This window comes from Typopeltis vanoorti, chromosome 5 (genome assembly GCF_054136105.1).
Source record: "Typopeltis vanoorti isolate ZY-2024b chromosome 5, IOZ_Tvanoo_1.0, whole genome shotgun sequence".
NCBI lineage: Eukaryota > Metazoa > Arthropoda > Arachnida > Uropygi > Thelyphonidae > Typopeltis > Typopeltis vanoorti.
The window spans coordinates 134847173-134868925 of record NC_143553.1 but is presented as its reverse complement, the minus strand read 5'-3'; the positions used below and the strand labels follow the sequence as shown (position 1 = coordinate 134868925).

The 21753-nt window shown below is 35.9% G+C and overlaps 1 protein-coding gene across 4 annotated transcripts in view; it reads left to right on the top strand.

The window, feature by feature from the left end:
• The window catches only part of LOC150106836 (uncharacterized), a 203157-nt gene that overhangs the window by 29612 nt on the left and 151792 nt on the right, over nt 1–21753 (top strand). For all 4 annotated transcript variants that reach the window (XM_090393346.1, XM_090393344.1, XM_090393343.1 and 1 more), the window contains exon 3: nt 15715–15813. In XM_090393346.1, coding sequence (XP_090249472.1) covers nt 15715–15813 — 99 coding nt within the window. The remainder of the gene's footprint in view (nt 1–15714; nt 15814–21753) is intronic.

The following is a 21753-nucleotide window of genomic DNA, read 5'->3' as shown; positions in this document are numbered from 1 at the left end:
ATTGCATGCAGTGGTGCGTTGCAGCCTGAACTTAAATTAAAATTAAATTAGAAATTAAGTTATTTTTACACAATTTTATATGACAATTTCTCATACTTTATGGATGGCAAGAACATCATTGCGGTTTAGATTTGGTCTGTGAAGTAGGGCTTCAGCACTTTTTTTATATAGGCGTTCATATTTATATGAAGATTTGTGTAGGAGTTTTGTCTTTTCCCAGTGGATCTTGTGGTTTGGGTTTTCAACTCCGTGTTGAGTGAGGCCTGAATTTTGCGATTTGATGAGGCGGATATGGTCTTGATGTTCCGAAATGCGTTTAAAAACTGATCTGCCTGTCTGTCCATAATAAGAGAGTTTACAGGAGCATGGAACCTCATATACACCAGGTAGTAGCATAGGTGAAAGTTTGTCTTTAGGCGAAGGTAACAAGTTGTGGATCTGGTTGATGGGTTTGTAGGTGGCAGCAGATCAGTTTTTAAACACATTTCGGAACATCAAGATCACATCCACCTCATCAAACTGCAAAAACCAGGCCTCGCTGAACACGGAGTTGAAAACCCAAACCACAAGATCCACTGGGAAAAGACAAAACTCCTACACAGATCTTCATATAAATATGAACGCTTATATTAAAAAAATGCTGAAGCCCTACTTCACAGACCAAATCTAAACCACAATGATGTTCTTGCCATCCCTAAAGTATGGGAAATTGTCATACAAAATTGTGTAAAAATAACTTAATTGTAATTTAATTTTAAATTAATTTAAGTTCAGGCCGCAACGTGCCACTGCACGCAATTTGGATTCCATTGTACGTACGCGCCCTATCCTTTGTGTCATTCCTAGTATTCTTCTACTGTACTGATGATGTCCTAAGATACCTAGGACGAAATATTTACGTGATGTAAAACCTACTACTGTGGTTCACGTGTGTTAAATTTAGTCATGAATTCTCCACAGGTTTCTCTATATAATCAACTCTCAGTCAATGCAACAATTTCATCTTATCTTGTGCAGGCATAATTCCTCTGCTATCATCACTGGCATTCCTCCTTCCTTCTTGCCCTTGCTATCTTCATGAAAAACATTGTTACATTCTATTTCTATTCCTCTCAAGATATCATTTTCATCCCACCATGTTTCACTTATTCTGTTTTCAGATGAATAAGTTCAGTCTATGCAACAGTTTTATCTCCCTTATATTTGATACTCCTATTATTTGTAATCCATCCATCAGCTCATTGGACATCATCAGATGCAGTATGGTCACTTCTTTCCTTGGTAATGTACCTCACCAGTCCTAGCCAGGTGGTTCTGTCATATGCTTTTCTGGAGATGTTGACTCTGTGAAGATCAGTCACTCCAGACACACCATCCATCCATCCATCCATCTTATTGAAGGTCTTTTTCAATGAACTTTACTTTCTATTACTGTTTTGAGAAGTCTTCCTTTCATCCTTTCAACATGTCCAAAGTATTTCTGCTTTCTTCTGTCGGTATCTTTAAGGAGCCTTAAAGTTACCGACAGAATATATCTGCTAATCTTTTCTAGCAACCATCCATTCGACCACTTAGTTTTCATGAGGATATCAGTATATGATATCCTCAGAAGCTTCTGTAACACCACATCTCAAAAGAAACTATCATTTTCCTATCCGACTGCTTTAGGTTCCAGGTTTCATTTCCATAAGTTTCTGCTGGAAAAACAGCTGCATTCAGAATCCTCATTTGTAATAAACATAGCAACTAATTTCTTGGTCTGCACCCAGTCTCCCAGACTAAACTACTCTCCATGCATCCCAGTCCATTCCATTCCTGTACTATCCATCCCCATATATGTATTCATTATTGCTTCCAGAATCAACTGTCTCCTTACACTGTCTCCCCTGTTCATGTTAATTCAGAAATCTTTTAATCATTTAATCTGGTCTTCAAAAATATGGGCTAGTGCAATTATTTAATTTTTTGGGTAAATTAAATGTTTTGACACTCCTTGCTTATTTAAATAGAAAGTTTCTTCTTTTTCAGAATTACACTTTACATTCCATAGATTATAATTTAAAAATTTCTCAGAAATGCAACATAGCGGAAATTTTTGCTTTATGTTTTATAGAGCAAAGAAAGTGTACAAAAAGTTTTGATGGTAATGAAAGTCATTTGAAAACTAAGTGTAGATTCCTTATTTTAACTATGTTTTTAAAAAAAACAGTACTTCCTGCCAGCACGCTGTGGATTTTGAATCCCAGCATGTTGACAGACCCTTTGAAACAGATCACCCTTCACTCAAGATTTCAAGTCTGATTTAGTAAGATCCCTCACCCTACTTATTAGATATCTGAAGTGACTTGAAAAAAAAAGTACTTTTTTTTCAGACTCAATGAGCATGTTTCTGGATTATTTAGCTTATGGTGCATCTTCAGCTAAATATTTCATAGGTTTGCATCTTTTGTGGGTGGGATTCACATAATTAAAATAATATCGTCAACCAAATAGTTGTATGGCTTACAGTACTGTGGCTAAAAATATTAACATATAATATGATATCACTTTGACAAATTTTTTGTGTTTCATGCATGTTTTTCTTTCTATTTTTGTTTGCATTTTTTGTTTTATGAAGTTTATTGACTTCAGGTATTCCTTATTGTTGTTAATCTCTTACTATGCCTAATTTATAAATTAAACTTTATCATAGGTGTGTATGCATAGGAAAAAAAAAAATAGTATAGTGTTTGGTACTATTCGAGGTTTCAGGCATCCACGAGAGGTCTTAGAATGTATCCCCCTGCAGATAGCGGCAGGGAACTACTGTAGGTTGTTTCTGCCTCACTTGTTAAAAAAAAAAAAAAAAAAAGCACTAATTTCTGATAAAATATCTCTTTTGTTGTCTAGCTTAATAAAATAATGAGCTGGAGCAGTATTGTTTCAAAGGGTCTGTAAATCATTATAGAAGGAATTTTGTATATTATGATGTTGAATTTATTCTGGTTCTGTTTTTCTTTAATGTATTGACTATTTTTTTTCCCTCTCATTTTTTTCTCTCTCCTCATACATAATGCTTTTTTTTAGGCTACTTAAGGTATCCAGTAAGGATAATGGTCTCATTTAATCAGATGACTTTATCTGTCTGATTGAATCTGACTTTAGACCATGTTAATGAATCTGCTAATTATTTAAATTTACAACAATTATTATGAGTAATTATTTTTCATATCTACTACTTCATTTATTATTATTATACTGGCTCACCCAGGAAGCTTAGCACTCATTGAGGTAGGAGCTTTTCTATATCACACAACATAAAAATATATGTAATATCTCTCTCTCTTTGATAACATTCACTGAAGATACACTCACAGTATCCACTGGTGGCCCATTCTGCACACTTTCACTACATGCACAAGAAGAACCTTTCATGCCTTCTAACCACATCCTTACTTAGTTTTCAGGGATGACCAATGTTCTCTCTCCCACCTGCCATGAGCTGTTAATGTTACCTCTTACTCAAACTCTGAAGACCACATTCCCATTTTGTCCCCTGATATGCATAATTACATAGGTTCATATCATCTTGGTTATCCTCTGGTGAATTCGTTTCAATTATTTCCTCTGAACCTTTGTAATATCTGAGCACAGTAGTCAAGATGTGAAGTCTGATGAAAGCCTTGTACAGTGGAAGAAAACCTCTTACTTCTACAAGTTAGCATTGTTGTCAACACTGCAGTTATTATTCAGTTATGTGATTTAACCACCTTAGCAATAGGGTCTCCAATTAGGTGCTATTATTAATACGAGGGATGTCCAGAAAGTAAGTTCCATTTTTAAATATTTTCACTCCAGCCCTGTGATCGCAATGGTGCGCATGCATGCTGAGTTTGTTGATTCGTTAGCAAGGCATTGGTGCCATTTTCAGACAGTCTTGTAGTGCGTATGCTTCTTGGTGTGTGTTTATAATGTTTAAAAAAAAGAATCACCTGCCGATTCTATTTTCATGAAATTGTGTTGGAGAAACCGAATTATTGGAAATTGTATGCATGCTGGGTGCCGAAGTCGCTTACAGAACAACACAAAGTGAATTGGCTGGGCAGTGCGTTGGAATTCTTGGCACGATACCATGAGGATGGCGATGCTTTCCTGAGCAGACTTGTCACCGGGGATGAGACTTGGGTGTCTCACGCAATCCCTGAATCCAAATAACAGTCCACGGAGGGGAGGCACACCTCATCACCAGTCAAGATGAAATTGAAGACAACAGTTTCCACTTGGAAAATCATCTGCACTGTGTTTTGGAACAGACAAGGAATTTTGCTGGTAGACTTCTTGGGTCAAGGCTCCACAATCAATGCGAGTATGTACTCCCAAACCCTTAAGAAACTGCATAATGCGATCCAGAATAAATGACGTGGCATGCTTACCAGGGGCTTTGTTTTGATTCATGATAACGCCCACCCACACATGGCCGGCGTAACACAACAACTTCTCACCACCTTCGACTGGGAACAATTCCATCATCCCCCACGTAGTCCTGACTTTGCGCCAAGCGCTTTCACCTGTTCAAACATCTGAAATCTTTCCTTGGTGGCTGGCGGTTTCAAGATGACGATGAGGCCAAAGAAGCAGTCAATACGTGGTTTGCATCACAGGCGGACCTTCTGCGACTAAGGTATACAACTCTTGGTGCTCCGTTATGATAAGTGCCTGAACAATGGCAAAAATTATGTAGAAAAGTAGTGAAAGATTGGAATCTATTTTAATTTCCAATAAAGTTTTTTTTTTTTTGTAAGTATATTTTTGTTTCTCTGACAGCCCATCGGAACTTACTTTCTGGACGTCCCTCATACAATACTCTGCTTGCAATGTCTTGGATCCCAAATGCATAACTTTGTTATGAACATTGAACTCATATTCATTATCATTAACCTATAGAACCTACTTATTCAGATCATCCTACAAGGATTCTATATGAGAAATTAATATATTAATTTAAATTTAAAACAGGGTGATAAAATAATTATCACCCTGCTGAGAAGTTCTACTCCAAGCTCTAGAGCTGTAATCCTGTGCAAAAAGAAATTCACCATATCAAACTATCCACTATAACAAACCATTCCTGTAGTCCTTATGGTTTGCTATGGTGATTTGACTGTGCTATCCAGACTGACTCCATTGTCTATAATATTCAAGTTAAACAACAGTAGTTGAAATACCCCACTGATCATCTTTGTTTGCTTAGACTGGCACCTTCATACGTTACTCTCTGATGCTGTCAGTCAGCTACTCTCTCATTCATGTTACTAGCCTATTTATTCCTTTGAGTTTTTCTAACCCTCCATTGGAATCCTGCCTTGGCAAAATTCAAAATTATTGTGGTATATCAATTTCTCTTATCTAACTCTGCAGTCACTCTATTATAAAACATAAGCCGATCCCTAAAGCAAGTTATGACCTTTGCTGTCCTACCAATAAACCATAAACTTACCAACCTAAAGCAACACCTACCTTTAACAAAGCCATTTAGCTTCTCCAACACCTTAATATTAGATCACTCTAGAGATACACTAGTCACTAATTAGTTACTTCTGTCCTAGCTCCTCCATTGTGTAATGCCAGTTATTTTGATTTTCATACACTCATTAGGGACTGTGCTCAGATGACTCATGTTGGGACTCAAATTGAATAACCACATCAGAGGCACTGTTAATTTCCTTGCACATTCCTTTAGCACTCTTGCAGATATCCTATCTAATCACACTGCTGTATTCAAATTCATCTCTTGTAATAGTTTAATTACTTCCAACTCATCCACTTCTCTTCTTTCATGTAGTTATACCTCAGCATCCTGACAGCTAATAGGTTTGCTTGGGCTGTAATACCTTATTGAAATGATTGCTTAACAGCTTTGTTATTTTTAAAGCATCTGACACTTTCCTTTCATCTGAATTTATTAAAGTTATTCTTCCATGGTCATTCTTCCTTCTTACTTGCCACATAGTGAAAAAAATTATCATAGATTTCTCTTTGCCAGTCAGGCTAACTGCTTTTTCTAGTCTGATTTCATCTTTCTTCATGACTTTTTTCTAGCCTACTTTTATAATGTTCTTAGGCCTGCTCATCACTTTCTCCTGATATTGGATTCAAAATACTTTTTTATGTGCTCTTGCTTCAAAGTCCTATTCATCCATTTAGCTTCCGTATGATTATAGAAGCTAAATGGATGAATCTGCTCGTGTTTTATAATAGAGTGACTGCAGAGTTGGATCAGAGAAATGGATATACTACAATAATTTTGAATTTTGCCTAGCTTCTTTCAAACATCCTTGGATCACATCCTAAGTATTGCTGATGCCTCTGCTATGCAGATTTTTATGCAGAGGCACTATTTCAAACTGCCAACTTTTTTTTTTGCTTATAATCACCTGCCTTATAGTTCCATGTATGTCTCTTTTATTCAAAGCTCTCACATCTTCTCCCTTCTTCTTTCTCAGCATTTTCAATCCACTGCTGAATGAAGGCCTCCTCCATGATCTTCCAATTTTCCTGGTCTTCTGCTTCTGCCATCCATCTCTTTCCAGGAAGACAAGAATACCCAGTTTTTGGGTATTCTTGTCTTCTCTTTCCAGTTGATATCCATCCTGTTACTTTTCTAGTCCATCTATTGCCTGTTCCTTGAGCCAGATGTCCTGCCCATCTCCATTTGGATGCTTTTACAATTTCTATTGTCCAAGACTTTTTGTCTATGATCTGATCCACTCCTTGCTCATTTTTTTTTTTTTTTTTAGTATTATTCCTATGATGATTATCTCCATTCTTCTTTCTGTCAAGGGTATTACCTCATTTATAACAGATTTTCGGATGATATTGGATACAATATCTTTTTTGGTGTCGAGGCTAGTTGGTGAAAGGACGTACTGTCGGAGAGCTCTTGAAAGATTTGTGATTTTTGTTGATTTATTAATATTTTGTTAGATTTAATTGTGTAATTTTAGTATATTATTCTAGTTTTATTAGTATAGTTAGTGTACTAAAGTGTTTTATAACATAATCTATGTCGGGAAGTCGTCACTAGAGGGATTCATGGTGTGTAGTGTTCGTGAAAGCTCCTGATAAGATAAGCGTTATTTTTAGTTATCGTTGATAAATTTACTTTAATATTGCGTAGTTTCGTTTGCCTTGCGTATCTTAGTGCGTCTGTTTGTGTGTTTTTGGTATTTATAATTTGATAAAATATGTTACTAGTAAGTATGGCTCCAGTACGAAGGAAAATGGCAGCCAGTAATGATGGTTCGCCATCTTCTTTCAAGAACGGTAATGTAAAGGAGATGATTCAGTGTACTATCTGTGAAATTTACGCTTTGCGGAGTGCGGTCAGAGTGTGGTTAGATGATAATAAAGGAGTAAAGGTGTGTAGAAAATGTAGGGAGAATGAGAAATTGAAGTGTATTTCGGATCGTGAGTGTGATATTTTTGTCAAACTTCGGAATGAAGAAAATAGGGATATGACAAGAAACGGCGAGGTTGTACCAGAGAATTGTGAGAGTGGGAATGTAGAAAGTGTGAATGATAGTATTAATGGTTTTACAGAGAATAAAAAAGATGAGATAGATGCAATGAGTGAGATCGCGTTGTTGAATGGTGCGATACAAAGGTCAAAACAGCAGCTAGAGCGTATGAGCAAAAGTCGACTGAATGAACCAGCCAATAATAAAAAGTATGACAGGAAAAATAGGCGTATGAGTGTGAACATGAACAAAATGAAGGATAGAGTGCTGTATGTAGACTCGTTAGTACGAGGTGTGTTAGTAGAGGATTTGACAAAATCGTACCAACCTGGTGCGACCATAAAGGATGTAACTGAGTCTATTAGAAAGGAAAAGGTGAAAGAAATTATTGTTGTGGCAGGTACGAATGATTTGAAAGGAGATAAAATGGAAATGATAGAAGACCTGAATGAATTGTTTGAGGTAGCAAAAGAAAAGAGTGAGAGAGTTAGAATGATTAGTCTTTTGCCACGGTATGACAGTGAAATGTTTAAAAGGAGGGCCATAATTGCGAATGACTTTATGCGTGGGTTATGTATGACGAGTGGTGTGGAATTTGTGGATGTGTGGAGTGAGTTCGATGGGCGAAAGGATCTATATAAGATGGATGGCTTGCATTTGAATGGTTTCGGTGTAAGGAGACTTGAGAAAGTGTTGCTGAATGTAGTGGATGTGCAAATTCAGGGAAACTAGATTTATTAAGGGGGGGGGGTAGATATACAGTCCTTAGGGAGGCAGTTGAATGTATGAATGAATATAATATGCCCGAGCGAATAAGGACAACAAATCAGAGTGGGATAGTTAATATAAGGCATCAAGGTAGGGTTGGGGCTAATTGGGGTCTTAAATTCATGTACACTAATGCTAGGAGTATTAGGAACAAGAAGGAAGAGTTTTTGGCCATGGTTGGCACTTATATCATGGCTGACTGTAGATGATATAGCTAGTAAGATTGAATGTGATGGGTATAGTGTGTTCAGGAATGACAGGGAGAATAAAATGGGGGGAGGAGTATTGTTGATGATATCTGATGAGCTACAGCTAAGGAGAATAGAAGTTGAATTGCAGGATAGAGAAAAGAGTACATTTGAGGCCATTTGGTGTGAGATTGTGGCTAGCAGAACTAAATATACAATTGGGTGCTGCTATAGACCAGGTGATGGAAAAGATGGTGGTGACAGTATGCACAAGCAAATAGAAGAAATTAGTGGAAGGAGGGTAATTATTATGGGAGATTTCAACTATGGTCGCATTGATTGGAGTGAGGAGAGGACACACAGGAGGAAGGAATTGGATTTTATGCGGTTATTAAGAGATAACTAACTGCGACAGCATGTAATGGAAAATACTAGGGGTCAGAGAGTGCTTGACCTAGTAATTACATCTGAGGATTTGGCTGTAACAAATATGACCACATTGCCACCAATTGGTGAGAGTGATCATAGGGTCTTGACTTGAGTATATCACATTGGTGGAACCATACTGCAGTAGATTGATGATCTAGGGATTTGGGAGTGTTGATGGATAGGAATTGAAGTTTAGGGGGCACATTGCAAAAGTGACTAAATCCGCTCATCAAATCACTTGGCTTCTGAAAAATACTTTAACATGCAGAGACAAACAAGTTGTTGTTCCTCTGTATCGAGCCTTGATAAGACCCCCATCTGGACTACTGTGCCCAGTTATTGGCACCAGAGTTTCTTCGTGATGGGGAGGAAGGAGAGGATCCAGAGACGAGTGACAAAATGGTGGCGGGTCTGTGGAATGAACCTTATGAGAATAGGTTGAAGATTTGTGGGTTGCAGAGATTGGACGATAGGCGAAGGAGGGGTGATATGATTGAGACATTCAAATTACTGAAGGGTTTCTATAAGATTGATCCAGAAGATATTTTTGAAAATATGACTGGTGGTGGGAGGACTAGGGGTCATGCATGGAAGCTGGGCAAGAACATGGTTGACAAGGGTGTTAGAGCTAGGTTTTTTTACTTGGAGAGTGGTGAATGAGTGGAATAAGCTTCCAGAGTCTGTTGTGGGTGCTACGACCGTGAATGAGTTCAAGGCAAGGTATGATAGATACTGTGTGAATGTCGAATAGTTGTTCTTGACATGATGTTAGGGCCTCCCTCGATGAGTCTGTCGACTCCTTGGAGTTGCCCAGAACAACAACAACAATAATAATAATAATAATAATAATCTTGCACCATGGGTACCTTCTGTAATCTATGTGCTGCTTAAGGTAGTGATCTTATCCCTGAAGTGATCTCAAATGAAATATGTTGTTATTTATTCCAGCACAAGAATACAACTCTAACAGAACATAGTACATTTTGTGATTGATATCCATTTATTATGATTATAGTAGCTTATAATTTTTAGTATGCATTCCCACAAATGTAATGGGTTTCTGTGGAACCCATTATGAAATTTTGTGTATATTTCTGAAGAAATTAATTGAACTTGAAACATTTCTCAAATAGTGGGTTTTTAAAAATGCATGGACACTTCAGAAACTGTCTTTTAACTAATGTGATACCAGTTTAATCTATGCTGAAGGCTATAAATATTTTGTGATAGTGAGTCATACAGGAACCATTGTTATCTTAATTAATGCTTTTGTATTTTTAAAGTAAAAGTTAGATGTAATCATAGAAGGACATAGAATTACAATTGACATTTATTATGATGCTTTTAAACTGAACAGATTATTAAACTTTAAGGAAATGTTTGCATGATATATTAATAATAATAATAATAATAATAATCTGTGATTAAGGCCCATGACCTACCAAGTTTAGCTTTTGTAATAATAATTATTTTTAGGATAAGGGCATTAAGTCATACCTAAATATATATTCTTGTGTATAAATTGTGTTTTCAGGAAGTAGAACAATTACCACCATCTTGTTGCCCTAAACCCTTACACTTGTATTATTGTCTGTAATGGTGCGAGTTCTATGATAAACTTTCTAAGTTAAAAACCAAAGTTTCTGGGAGAAAAATTCCTACCTGCCTGTGCCAGAGATCAACTAATTCAAGAACCCATCAAAGAAAGGCTAGAAAAAATTTCTTCAGTTGACAACTAGAATCAAACTTATAATGTCTGATGTGATAACTGTGAAGACTATTTTTGTAACTCTAGTTACAAAATCTATGCAGATAAGACTTATAGATGTATTAAAAAAATTAGACAAACTTGATATGTTTTGCCAAAAGATCTTAACACTTTAACAATTGTAATTATTTTTAAAATGAAAGCAATTGATAACGTAATAGCTAGTCGTGTATCATTAGATGCATAATCTTTGTATTGTTTTGTAAAGTCTGTAGGTAGTTATTGAAAAGAGACCTTGTATGTTACATAAATGCAGAAGAGACTTCCAGAAACCGAATAAGGCTTGGTTTCTATTCAAAGTGCTGTGTGAATGAATCACTTCAGAAAACTCCTTTTAAACATCCTAGTCAAAAAAAAAAAAAAAGTTGTCTTCCAAGTATGGCATGGAAATGGACAGCCAAGCCATATCATGATGTTCTGAGAAGATGTTCTTTGTATATTCCATGTCACTTACTCTTCCTTATGGATTTTGAAACTTCTCCTTGTCCGATTAATGTAAAGCTTAGAACATGAATATGGGATATTATGCATTCCAGGGTATTTTTATAAACAAAATGCTGTTTTTAGGTGAATGTAGGTGATGTGGACCGGTTTGAAGGCTGTTTGAACATTAACTATTTTAAAAAGATGTACTATCAGTCCTACCATTCCACCTACAAAGGGTAAAAAAATGGTATCCTTGTAATTATTTCTTGAGATTTACAAGTTGTTTTATCCGAGAATAACAATTTGTTTAATAACCTTCTTGAATTGCTATTTTGAAGACTTAGATTCTTGTTCAACCAAACCCTTCAAAATGGCCATTCAAGAATTTTTATACCTACATATTTTATACTTTTATACCTTATATTTTTATAATTAATACCAACTCTACTATACGAAAGAGAAACATGGACCATAAAAAGGAAAGATGAAAAACGAATTCAAACAGCAGAAATGAAGTTTCTCAGAAAAACAGCCAGATATATCAAGTGGGACCATAAAACAAATGAAGAAATTTTACAATCCCTGAATATAAAACCAATTAATTACTACATTAGACAGTATAAACAAAAATGGATAGAACATTAAAATCGAATGGACAACAGCAGCTACCAAAAACATTATACAGATACAAAATAAATGGGAAAAAAAGAATCTTCTTCTTCTTCTTCCAGGTTAGGAAGAAGAAGAAGAAGAATTTTTATAATTTCAAAAACTGCTTTGTTTCACTAGCAAATATTTCTAAATAAGAAATATTGCTTTAAGCATTTGATCTATGTATATGTACTTGCATTATCCACTTATCTCTTACATTTGTAGCTTTTTAATAGATTTCATTCATTAAATCTATTAATAGATCAGATCCATTAATTTTTATGTATTAAAAGTCGAATAGATTTTATCTATTAAACTTTTGAGAATCACTTAAAGATTTACTTAGTTAATTAATTCTATGGATTCAGCTGAATAGATATTAAGCAATTTCATATTCAGAGCTTAAAACTTAAAGCATTAAAGCATAAAATTTGTTTTTAGATACCATATAGCAAATTAAATACATAATATGATTTTATATGAAAAGTAATCATATTGTGAAATATACTGTGATTTAAGTAGCACATGGGAATGAATGCTGTTCAAATGAATAAAAGTAATCATATATTGAATTAAATAAACAAAGACTGGCATTAGCAGGGACTGCTAACAGTGGAAAATATTTAATAACAAATAGACAGTATTACCTCATCATCATCATCATCATCAAATTCCTGCCATGTACCCTCAAGGGGTGTACAGGATATGATAGTACTACATGAAAAAATTACATCATTACTAACTTCCTATCTACAATTTTCCTCCAAATCAGTCTGTTACTTGTCAAGACTCCAACATTATCAGATCTTATATTTCTATCGTGTAAGGCACTTTGTACCGTATCAATCCACCTATATCTTGGTCTTCCTTTGGGTCGTTTTCCTGCCAACTTGGCAGAGAACACTTGTTTTGCTAATCTTTCCTCTCCCATTCTATTTAAGTGACCATACCACCTGAGATTAGCTCTGCTAATGCATTCCTGGATGCTGACAATGTCAAGTTCTTTCCTAATATCCTCATTTTTAATATGATATTGCCATTGATGCCATCTGTTCACCCCTCTAATCTTTCTCAGGACTCTCATATCTGCGGTCTCTAGTCTTTGGTCAAGTGTTTTACTTCTGACCCAGCTCTCAGATCCATAAGTTAAAACTGGTTTGAACACTGTCTTGTATACAGCTAATTTAGTGTTCCGACTAATTTCTCTCTTATTCCATATGAATTTATTCAATTGACTTCCCACCATACCAGCTTTTCTGATTCTGTTGTCTATTTCTATATTTAATTTACCATCTTCAGTAAAAATTGTGCCTAAGTAGCTGAAATGTTTTACTTGTTCCACAGGTTCTCCATTCACAACACAGTTGACATTTTCAATGATTCTGCCTATTTTCATTGTCTTTGTCTTTTTATTGCTGACCTTCATACCATATCTATTACAACAGCTATTCAATTTAGTCAGAGAATCTTGCAGACTTGTAGCGGATTTATTTAGAAGTATAACATCATCTGCATAAAGCAAAGAGCTGACATTAACATCTCCAATTTTGATATCAGGTTTAATACCACTTTCCGTCATAATGTGATCCATATAGATAATGAATAACAGAGGGGATAATGTACATCCTTGTCTCACACCAGATTTAACATTAAACTATCTTCCTGTACTTCCTACAATTCTAACTGCTGACTTACAACTCAAATAAAGACTAAGTATTGCTTGATATAATGCCCCATTGACACCATATAACTGCAGCGTATTGAATAGCTTCTCTCTTGGCACCTTGTCATATCTTTTGCAGATCTACAAAACTTAAATACAGATCTTTGTTATATTTCCATGCTTTCTCGACTATTTGTCGTAAAGTGAAGATCTGATCCTGACAGCCTCTATTTGGCCTGAATCCAGCTTGTTCTTCACCAAGCTTTTCTTCCACAATTCTTCTCAACCGTTTCTCAAGTATACTTGCATAGATCTTGCCAGGAACACTCAGTAGCGAAATACCTCTGTAATTCTCACATTCAGTTTTATTTCGCTTTTTATATATGGGTGCTATGAGAGCTCTACTCCAATCATCGGGAATTTGTCCCTCTGTCCAGGCTTTCTGAACTATGCAGTGCAGCCACTGTAAGACTTTTATACCACCATACTTCAGCATTTCTGGTCGAATATCATCTACTCCTGCTGCCTTTCCACATTTCAAGCCTTTGATGACTTTTTCTACTTCAAGTATGGATATGAATTCCTGACTGTATGCCTGGTCAGTGTTTTTTATCACTGTGCTGTCATCACTGCTTGTTTCATTTAGCAATTTTTCGAAGTAATTACTCCATACTTCAAGGATATCTTTTTCTCCTGTTTTCATGTAACCTTTATCATCTCTAACTCCTTTTACAGCACTCTTTCTTCCATTCCTAAGCTTCTTCAACAACCTCCAGAATATTTTGCCACCATCTTGATATTTATTTTCTATATTCTTGCCAAAGTCCTCCCATGACTTTTGTTTAGCTAGTTTTACACACTGTTTAGCTTTCTTACATTTGACTCTGTATTCTGTAAGAGTAAAAGCTGACTTATTTGCCAGGAACTTTTGATATGCTTTCTTCTTTTCCTTCACTGCCTCTTTAAATTCCTGTGTCCACCAGGGAGTTCTGATTTTTCTATCCTTGCACACAACCTCACCTCATGCCTCTCTGGCAGAATCAATGTTTTCTTCAGAGTTTGCCACTGAATCTCCAAGGTTTGATTCCTGTTCTCAAACTATTTTCATTTTCTTTCAATAATCTTTCTGTATTTTAGTCTACAGTTAACATCTGAGAGCTGCTCAACTTTTATTTGCTTTAAAACTTTCTTACATGTTATTCTTTTCAATATGAAATTCAATTTTATCCTGCTCAAGACTAAATAGTGATCACTTCCAATTTCAAATCCTCTGTACACTCTGGTGTCCTGCACCAGGGAGAAAACATCACTATCAACAATAACATAGTCAATGAGACTTTTCTTATTCCTAGCCTCTTCTCTCCATGTGAATTTGTGCACATTTTTATGTTGGAACATGGTTTTAGTAATAACCAATCCATGTCCTGAGCAGAAATCCAACAGATATTTGCCATTATTATTAGCTTTGCTCTTTTCTCCAAATTTTCCCAAAATATTTTTGTATGTCTCACAATCATTTCCTACTCTGCTATTTAGATCCCCAACAAGGACCAACTTTTCCTTTTTCATTGTGTGAGTTGCTTTTTCTAAAGCCTCAAAAAATTCCTCCACTTCTACCTTAGTAGAATCTTCTGTGGGACCATAGGCACAAATAAGTCTCATTGTCCAGTTCCCCATTCTCATATTTGCCCACATTACTCTGCTTGAGACTGACTGCCATTCAAGAAGATTAGCCTCGTATTTCGTGTTGAATACTATGGCTACCCCTTCTTTTCCTTGATTGTCATTGCCTGAATATAACATTTTGTATTTATTGCTCAGAAAGATCTCACCAGTTTTGGTCTTTTTTGTTTCAGTCACCCCTATTATGTCGATCTGGTACTTATCTAATTCCTCAGCTAGCTCCATTTCTTTGCCATTCGGTCTTCTTATGTTGATAATACCGATCTTTAACCCTGGTGATGTTGAGTTGGGGTTTGTTTTCAGATTTGTTCCAGTAGCTGACTTTTCGCTGTTCGCCCTGGTTCCTTGGCGAAAACAACGGGGGCCTTGTTTAACCGGGCGACGCCCCAGCCGGCATGAAATTTTGTCATGTTGTACCATCATTTTTTATTTTGGTTTAACCAATAAGAATACAATTTGGTCGGCTAAATCCCAAATTGCCACGGTATTACCTGTATATGAAAAACAAAAGCAAAATATCGATGATAGAATGTACTAGAATCTATCCTTTATATTCAAAAATTGAAATTGAGCAATTTTAATTTATAATGCAAATTATATATATATATATATAATATATATAATTTGATATATGTGTTTCAGGAATCACCACCACCATCACCACTTCTTTCATCAAATAAGTGGAATAAATATTCAGACTTACTACAGCAATTAAATGAAAGAGAAAAACAATTATATGAGGTAATTTTTTTCTGTTTTTTTTTTATTTGTTTTTGTTTTTGTTGGTGTTCACTTTGTTATCCTTTATATATATATATATATACTGGGGGGGGGGGGGGCCTCTGGCCCCTACGGCGCCCAACCCCTCGAGTTCCAGGCTGGTAGGCCCTGTCTTTATGAACCTCACTTTAATATTCAAAATCACAAAATGAAACCAAAATATTTACTATATAATCAGTCATGACAAGCGTATTATGCTAATTTCAGTAATGAATACTAACATGTACTGTTCTAATAGTCGACAATGAGTTTGATTATTGTAATACTGAAATGATAAAATTGTTGTCTCATGAAGGCAAATACATTGTTGGACATTTCAAAAGAATGAAAACGTGACAAATTTCGTTTCAAATTTTAGCTTATCGGCTTAACAAATTGTTGTCTCATGAAGGCAAACACGTTGCTGGATGTGTCAAAACGTTTCAAATTTCGGCTTATCTTTTTATATATATAGAATGGATATATATATATATATTACAGGATGATTTGAATAGGCTGTAAACTTAGACGAATGAAAATAGCTATCAGTTTAGTGTTAGCGAGTGTAAAATTATGCACTTTGTAATATTGAGATTTCCAACATATATTAGCTATAAGAAATTGATGAGGCTTGGGATCCTGATGTAATGGTGAATATGAATCTGAAGCTCAAAGATCACTTAGCAAAGATCAAATTGCAAATACAACTCAGAGGATAATTGCGATGTTGAAGCGACCTTGACATATAAGGATAAGTAAGTCATTCAAAATTAAGTGAATATTGAATGCCACATTATTTCTTAGCCGAATAAGAAACTCAAAGATAGGAAATCTAATCTAAGAGTTTCATGCCGAATATAGAAAACTATATAAATAACCGATCTTTATTTATATAGTTTTCTATATTCGGCATGAAACTCTTAGATTAGATTTCCTATCTTTGAGTTTCTTATTTGGCTAATTGGTATTCAATATCCACTGAATTTTGAAAATAATTTTACTTCGCCGAAGTGAACCTGTTCACTATATTTTCAGTAATTATAAGTAAGTCATTTTGCTTCTTTATATGGCCTTGATAAGACAATACCTGGACTACTGTGTGCAGATTTGATCTTCTGAGTTCCAAGGGGATAAAGAAGCTGTAGAAAGGATATAATGAAGAGTTACAAAGATTATATTGGGATTATGAAATTTAGATTGTGATGACAGATTGTGAGTATGTGGTTAACAGGAGAAAGGGAGATGATATGATAAAGGTCTATAAACTTCTGAATGATAGATATTATAGGATATCACCTGATGAAATGTTTTGTTATATGGAAGATTGGGAGAGAACACGTGGGCATCCATGGAAGTTAAGTTTGCTTGCCGTTAAGAAAGGAACAAAAGCTAGATTTTTCTCTCACAGAACAGTGAACAATTGGAATAGTTTGCCTTTTGAGAGATGGGGTGAGTTCATCTAATGGAACTGAGTTTAAGGGAAGGTATGACAGCTGGTTTGGGTGATGTATAGCTTCCCTGGATGAAATTAGTTGTGAGCTCAAATAATAAATAGTATTTTTTATGTGTTGGTATCTCTCAGCTTCTAGTCATTAAATTTTTTAATATATCATCATCATCAAATTCCTGCCATGTACCCTCAAGCGAGTGTACATGATATGATAGTACTACATGAAAAAATTACATCATTACTAACTTCCTATCTACAATTTTCCTCCAAATCAGTCTGTTACATATCAAGACTCCAACATTATCAGATCTTATATTTCTATCGTCTAAGGCACATTGTACTGTATCAATCAACCTATATCTTGGTCTTCCTCTGGGTCATTTTCCTGCCAACCTGGCAGAGAACAATTGTTTTCTAATCTTTCCTCGCCCATTCATTTTAAGTGACCATACCACCTGAGATTAGCTCTGCTAACGCATTCCTGGATGCTGACAATATCAAGTTCTTTCCTAATATCCTCGTTTTTGATATGATATTGCCATTGATGCATTCTGTTCACGCCCCTGATCTTTCTCAGGACTCTCATATCTGCAGTCTCTAGTCTTTGGTCAAGTGTTTTACTTCTGACCCAGCTCTCAGATCCATAAGTTAAAACTGGTTTGAACACTGTCTTGTATACAGCTAATTTAGTGTTCCGACTAATTTCTCTCTTATTCCATATGAATTTATTCAATTGAATTCCTACCATACCAGCTTTGTTGATTCTGTTGTCTATTTCCATATTTAATTTACCATCTTCACTAAAAATCATGACTAAGTAGCTGAAATGTGTTACTTGTTCCACAGGTTCTCTGTTCACAATGCAGTTGACATTTTCAATGATTCTGCCTATTTTCATTGTCTTTGTCTCATACCATATCTATTACAACAGTTATTCAATTTAGTCAGGGAATCTTGCTGACTTGTAGCTGATTTATTTAGAAGTATAACATCGTCCACATAAAGCAAAGAGCTGATCTTAACATCTCCAATTTTGATATCATGTTTAACCACTTTCCTTCATAATGTGATTCATATAGATAATGAATAACAGAGGTGATAATCTACATCCTTGTCTGACACCAGTTTTAACATTAAACCATCTCCCTGTACTTCCTTCAATTCTAACTGCTGACTTACAACTCAAATAAAGACTAAGTATTGCTTGATATAATGCCCCATTCACACCATATAACTGTAGCATTTTGAATAGCTTCTCTCTCTTGGCACCTTGTCATATGCCTGTTCTAGATTTACAAAACTTAAATACAGATCTTTGTTATATTCCCATGACTTTTCAACTATTTGTCGTAAAGTGAAGATCTGATCCTGACAGCCTCTATTTGGCCTGAATCCAGCTTGTTCTTCACAGCTTCTCTTCCACAATCCTTCTCAACCGTTTCTGAAGTATACTGGCATAAATCTTACCAGTATACTTCAGGAACACTCAATAGGGAAATACCCCTGTAATTCCCACATTCAGTTTTATTTCCCTTTTTATATATGGGTACTATGAGAGCTCTACTCCAATCATCGGAGATTTGCCCCTCTGTCCAGGCCTTCTGAACTATGCAGTGCAGCCACTGTAAGACTTTTATACCACCATAATTCAGTATTTCTGGTCGAATATCATCTAGTTCTGCTGCCTTTCCACATTTCAAACCTTTGATGGCTTTTTCTACTTCAAGTATGGATATGTATTCCTGACTGCATGCCTGGTCAGTGTTTTTTACCACTGTGCTGTCATCACTGCTTGTTTCATTTAGCAGTTTTTCAAAGTAATTACTCCATACTTCAATGATATCTTTTTCTCCTGTTTTCATGTCACCTTTATCATCTCTAACTCTTTTTACAGCACTCTTTCCTCCATTCCTAAGCTTCTTCAACAACCTCAAGAACATTTTGCCACCTTCTTGATATTTATTTTCTATATTCTTGCCAAACTCCTCCCATGACTTTTGTTTAGCTAGTTTTACAAAGTGTTTAGCTTTCTTACATTTGTCTCTGTATTCTCTAAGAGCACAAGCTGATTTATTTGCCAGAAACTTTTGATAATGCTTTCTTCTTTTCCTTCACTGCCTCTTTAGCTTCCTGTGTCCACCATGGAGTTCTGATTTTTCTATCCTTGCAGACAACCTCACCACATGCTGCCTCTCTGGCTGAATCAATCAGGGTTTTCTTCAAGTCTTGCCACTGAATCTCCAAGGTTTGGTTCCTGTTCTGAAACTCTTTCATTTTTACTTCAATAAGCTTTGTGTATTTTAGTCTACAGATCACATCTGAGAGCTGCTGAACTTTTATTCGCTTAAAAATTTTCTTACATGTCATTCTTTTCAATATGAAATTCAATTTTATCCTGCTCAAGACTAAATAATGATCACTTCCAATTTCAAATCCTCTGTACACTATGGTGTCCTGCACCAGGGAGAAAACATCACTATCAACAATAACATAGTCAATGAGACTTTTGAATTTGTGCACATTTTTATGTTGGAACATGGTGTTAGTAATAACCAGTCCATGTCCTGAGCAGAAATCCCACAGGTATTTGCCATTATTATTAGCTTTGCTCTTTTCTCCAAATTTTCCCAAAATATTTTTGTATGTCTGACAATCATTTCCTACTTTGCTATTTAGATCCCCAACCAAGGACCAACTTTTTCTTTTTTCATTATGTCAGTTGCTTTCTCTAAAGACTCAAAAAAATTCCTCCAATATTCAACCTTAGTTAAACCTTCTGTGGAAGCATAGCCCACATCACTCTTCTTGAAATTGCCTGGCATTCAAGAAGATTAGCCTCGTATTTAGTGTTGAATATTTATGGCTACTCCTTCTTTTCCTTGATTGTCATTGCCTGAATATAACATTTTGTATTTATTGCTCAAAAAGATCTCACCAGTTTTTGTCTTTTTTGTTTCAGTCATCCCTATTATGTCGATCTGGTACTTATCTAATTCTTCAGCTAGCTCCCTTTCTTTGCCATTCAGGCTTCTTATGTTTATAGTGATGTTGAGTTGGGGTGTGTTTTCAGATTTGTTCCAGTAGCTGACTTTTCACTGTTCGCCCTGGTTCCTTGGTGAAAACAACGGGGACCTTTGTTTAACCAGGCAACGCCCCAGCCAGAATGAAATTTTGTCATGTCGTACCATCATTTTGTATTTTGGTTTAAGCCAATGAGAATACAATTTGGTCGGCTAAATCCCAAATTGCCAGCCCATCCTCGTTCGTTCAGTATCCACGTAGATTCCCAACAGGGTGCACCACGAGAAGGTGAGGATTGGACATTAGGTCAGAAGCCCTGGTCGGTTCTCCGCATTCCTTTAAAGGCTATGTGGAAGTCTCCTCTCAGTTATACAGCTTTGACCCTTTAGCACCCTTTTTTTTAATATATATATCAGACTTTTTTTTAAATGTAAGGCCATCATTCACTGCTGTTACCAATCTGTTCATTTCTCTAGACACTATACCTCAAGCTATCTGTGACAATGCCTGTGGCCTATGTAAAGATTATATTTTTGTATATGATTCCATGTTGTTTTCAGTAAATGTTTCATTAATTGTTTGATGACTGTAGAAATTACTGCATGACAGCCTTTCACCAGAAGACTTAATTCTATCCATCCATCTTTTCATTTTATTTTATTTGTAGATATTATTATTATTATTATTACAGGTATCTCCATGGAGTCAGTAGACTCATCGCAGGAGACCCAAACTAGCAAAACAATATCTGTCATATCTCTTCTTGAATTTCATTTACGGACGAAGAGCTCACAACTGAGTCAGGCAATGAATTCCACTCATTCACCACCCTCCAGGCAAAAAACCTTGTTCTGACACCCTTGTTAACCACACTCTTCTTTAATTTCCAGGGATGACCTCTTGTTCTTCCATCACTATCACACAGCTGAAACATTTCCCCTGCATCAATCCTATAAAAACCTTTCAGTAATTTAAATGTTTCTATCATATCCCCCTCTTCTCCGCCTATCAACCAACCTCTGCAATCCACAAGCTCTCAATCTGTCAATTTAGTGAGCATTTTTTACACCACTTAACAACTTAGTCACTCTTCTCTGAACCCTCTCCACAGCCTCCTCATCTCCAAGGAATCCAGGTGACCAGACTTGAGCACAGTAATCCAAATGTGGAAGTATCAACGCTTTATAAAGGGGAATAATAACCTCTTTATCTCTGGATGTCAGTGTGTTCCTCAACAACCAAGTAATCCTATGTGCAATCTTGGACACCTTAGCAATCTGTCCTCTGAACTTCATCTCCCTATCTACCAACACCCCTAAGTCCCTAGCCTCATCAATCTCTTGGAGTACTGTTCCATCAATGTAGTACACAGCTGGTAATCTTTTAATCCCAAAATGCATGACTTTTCCACATTGAACTGACATCCATTACCTTTTGCCCATTCTACCAGC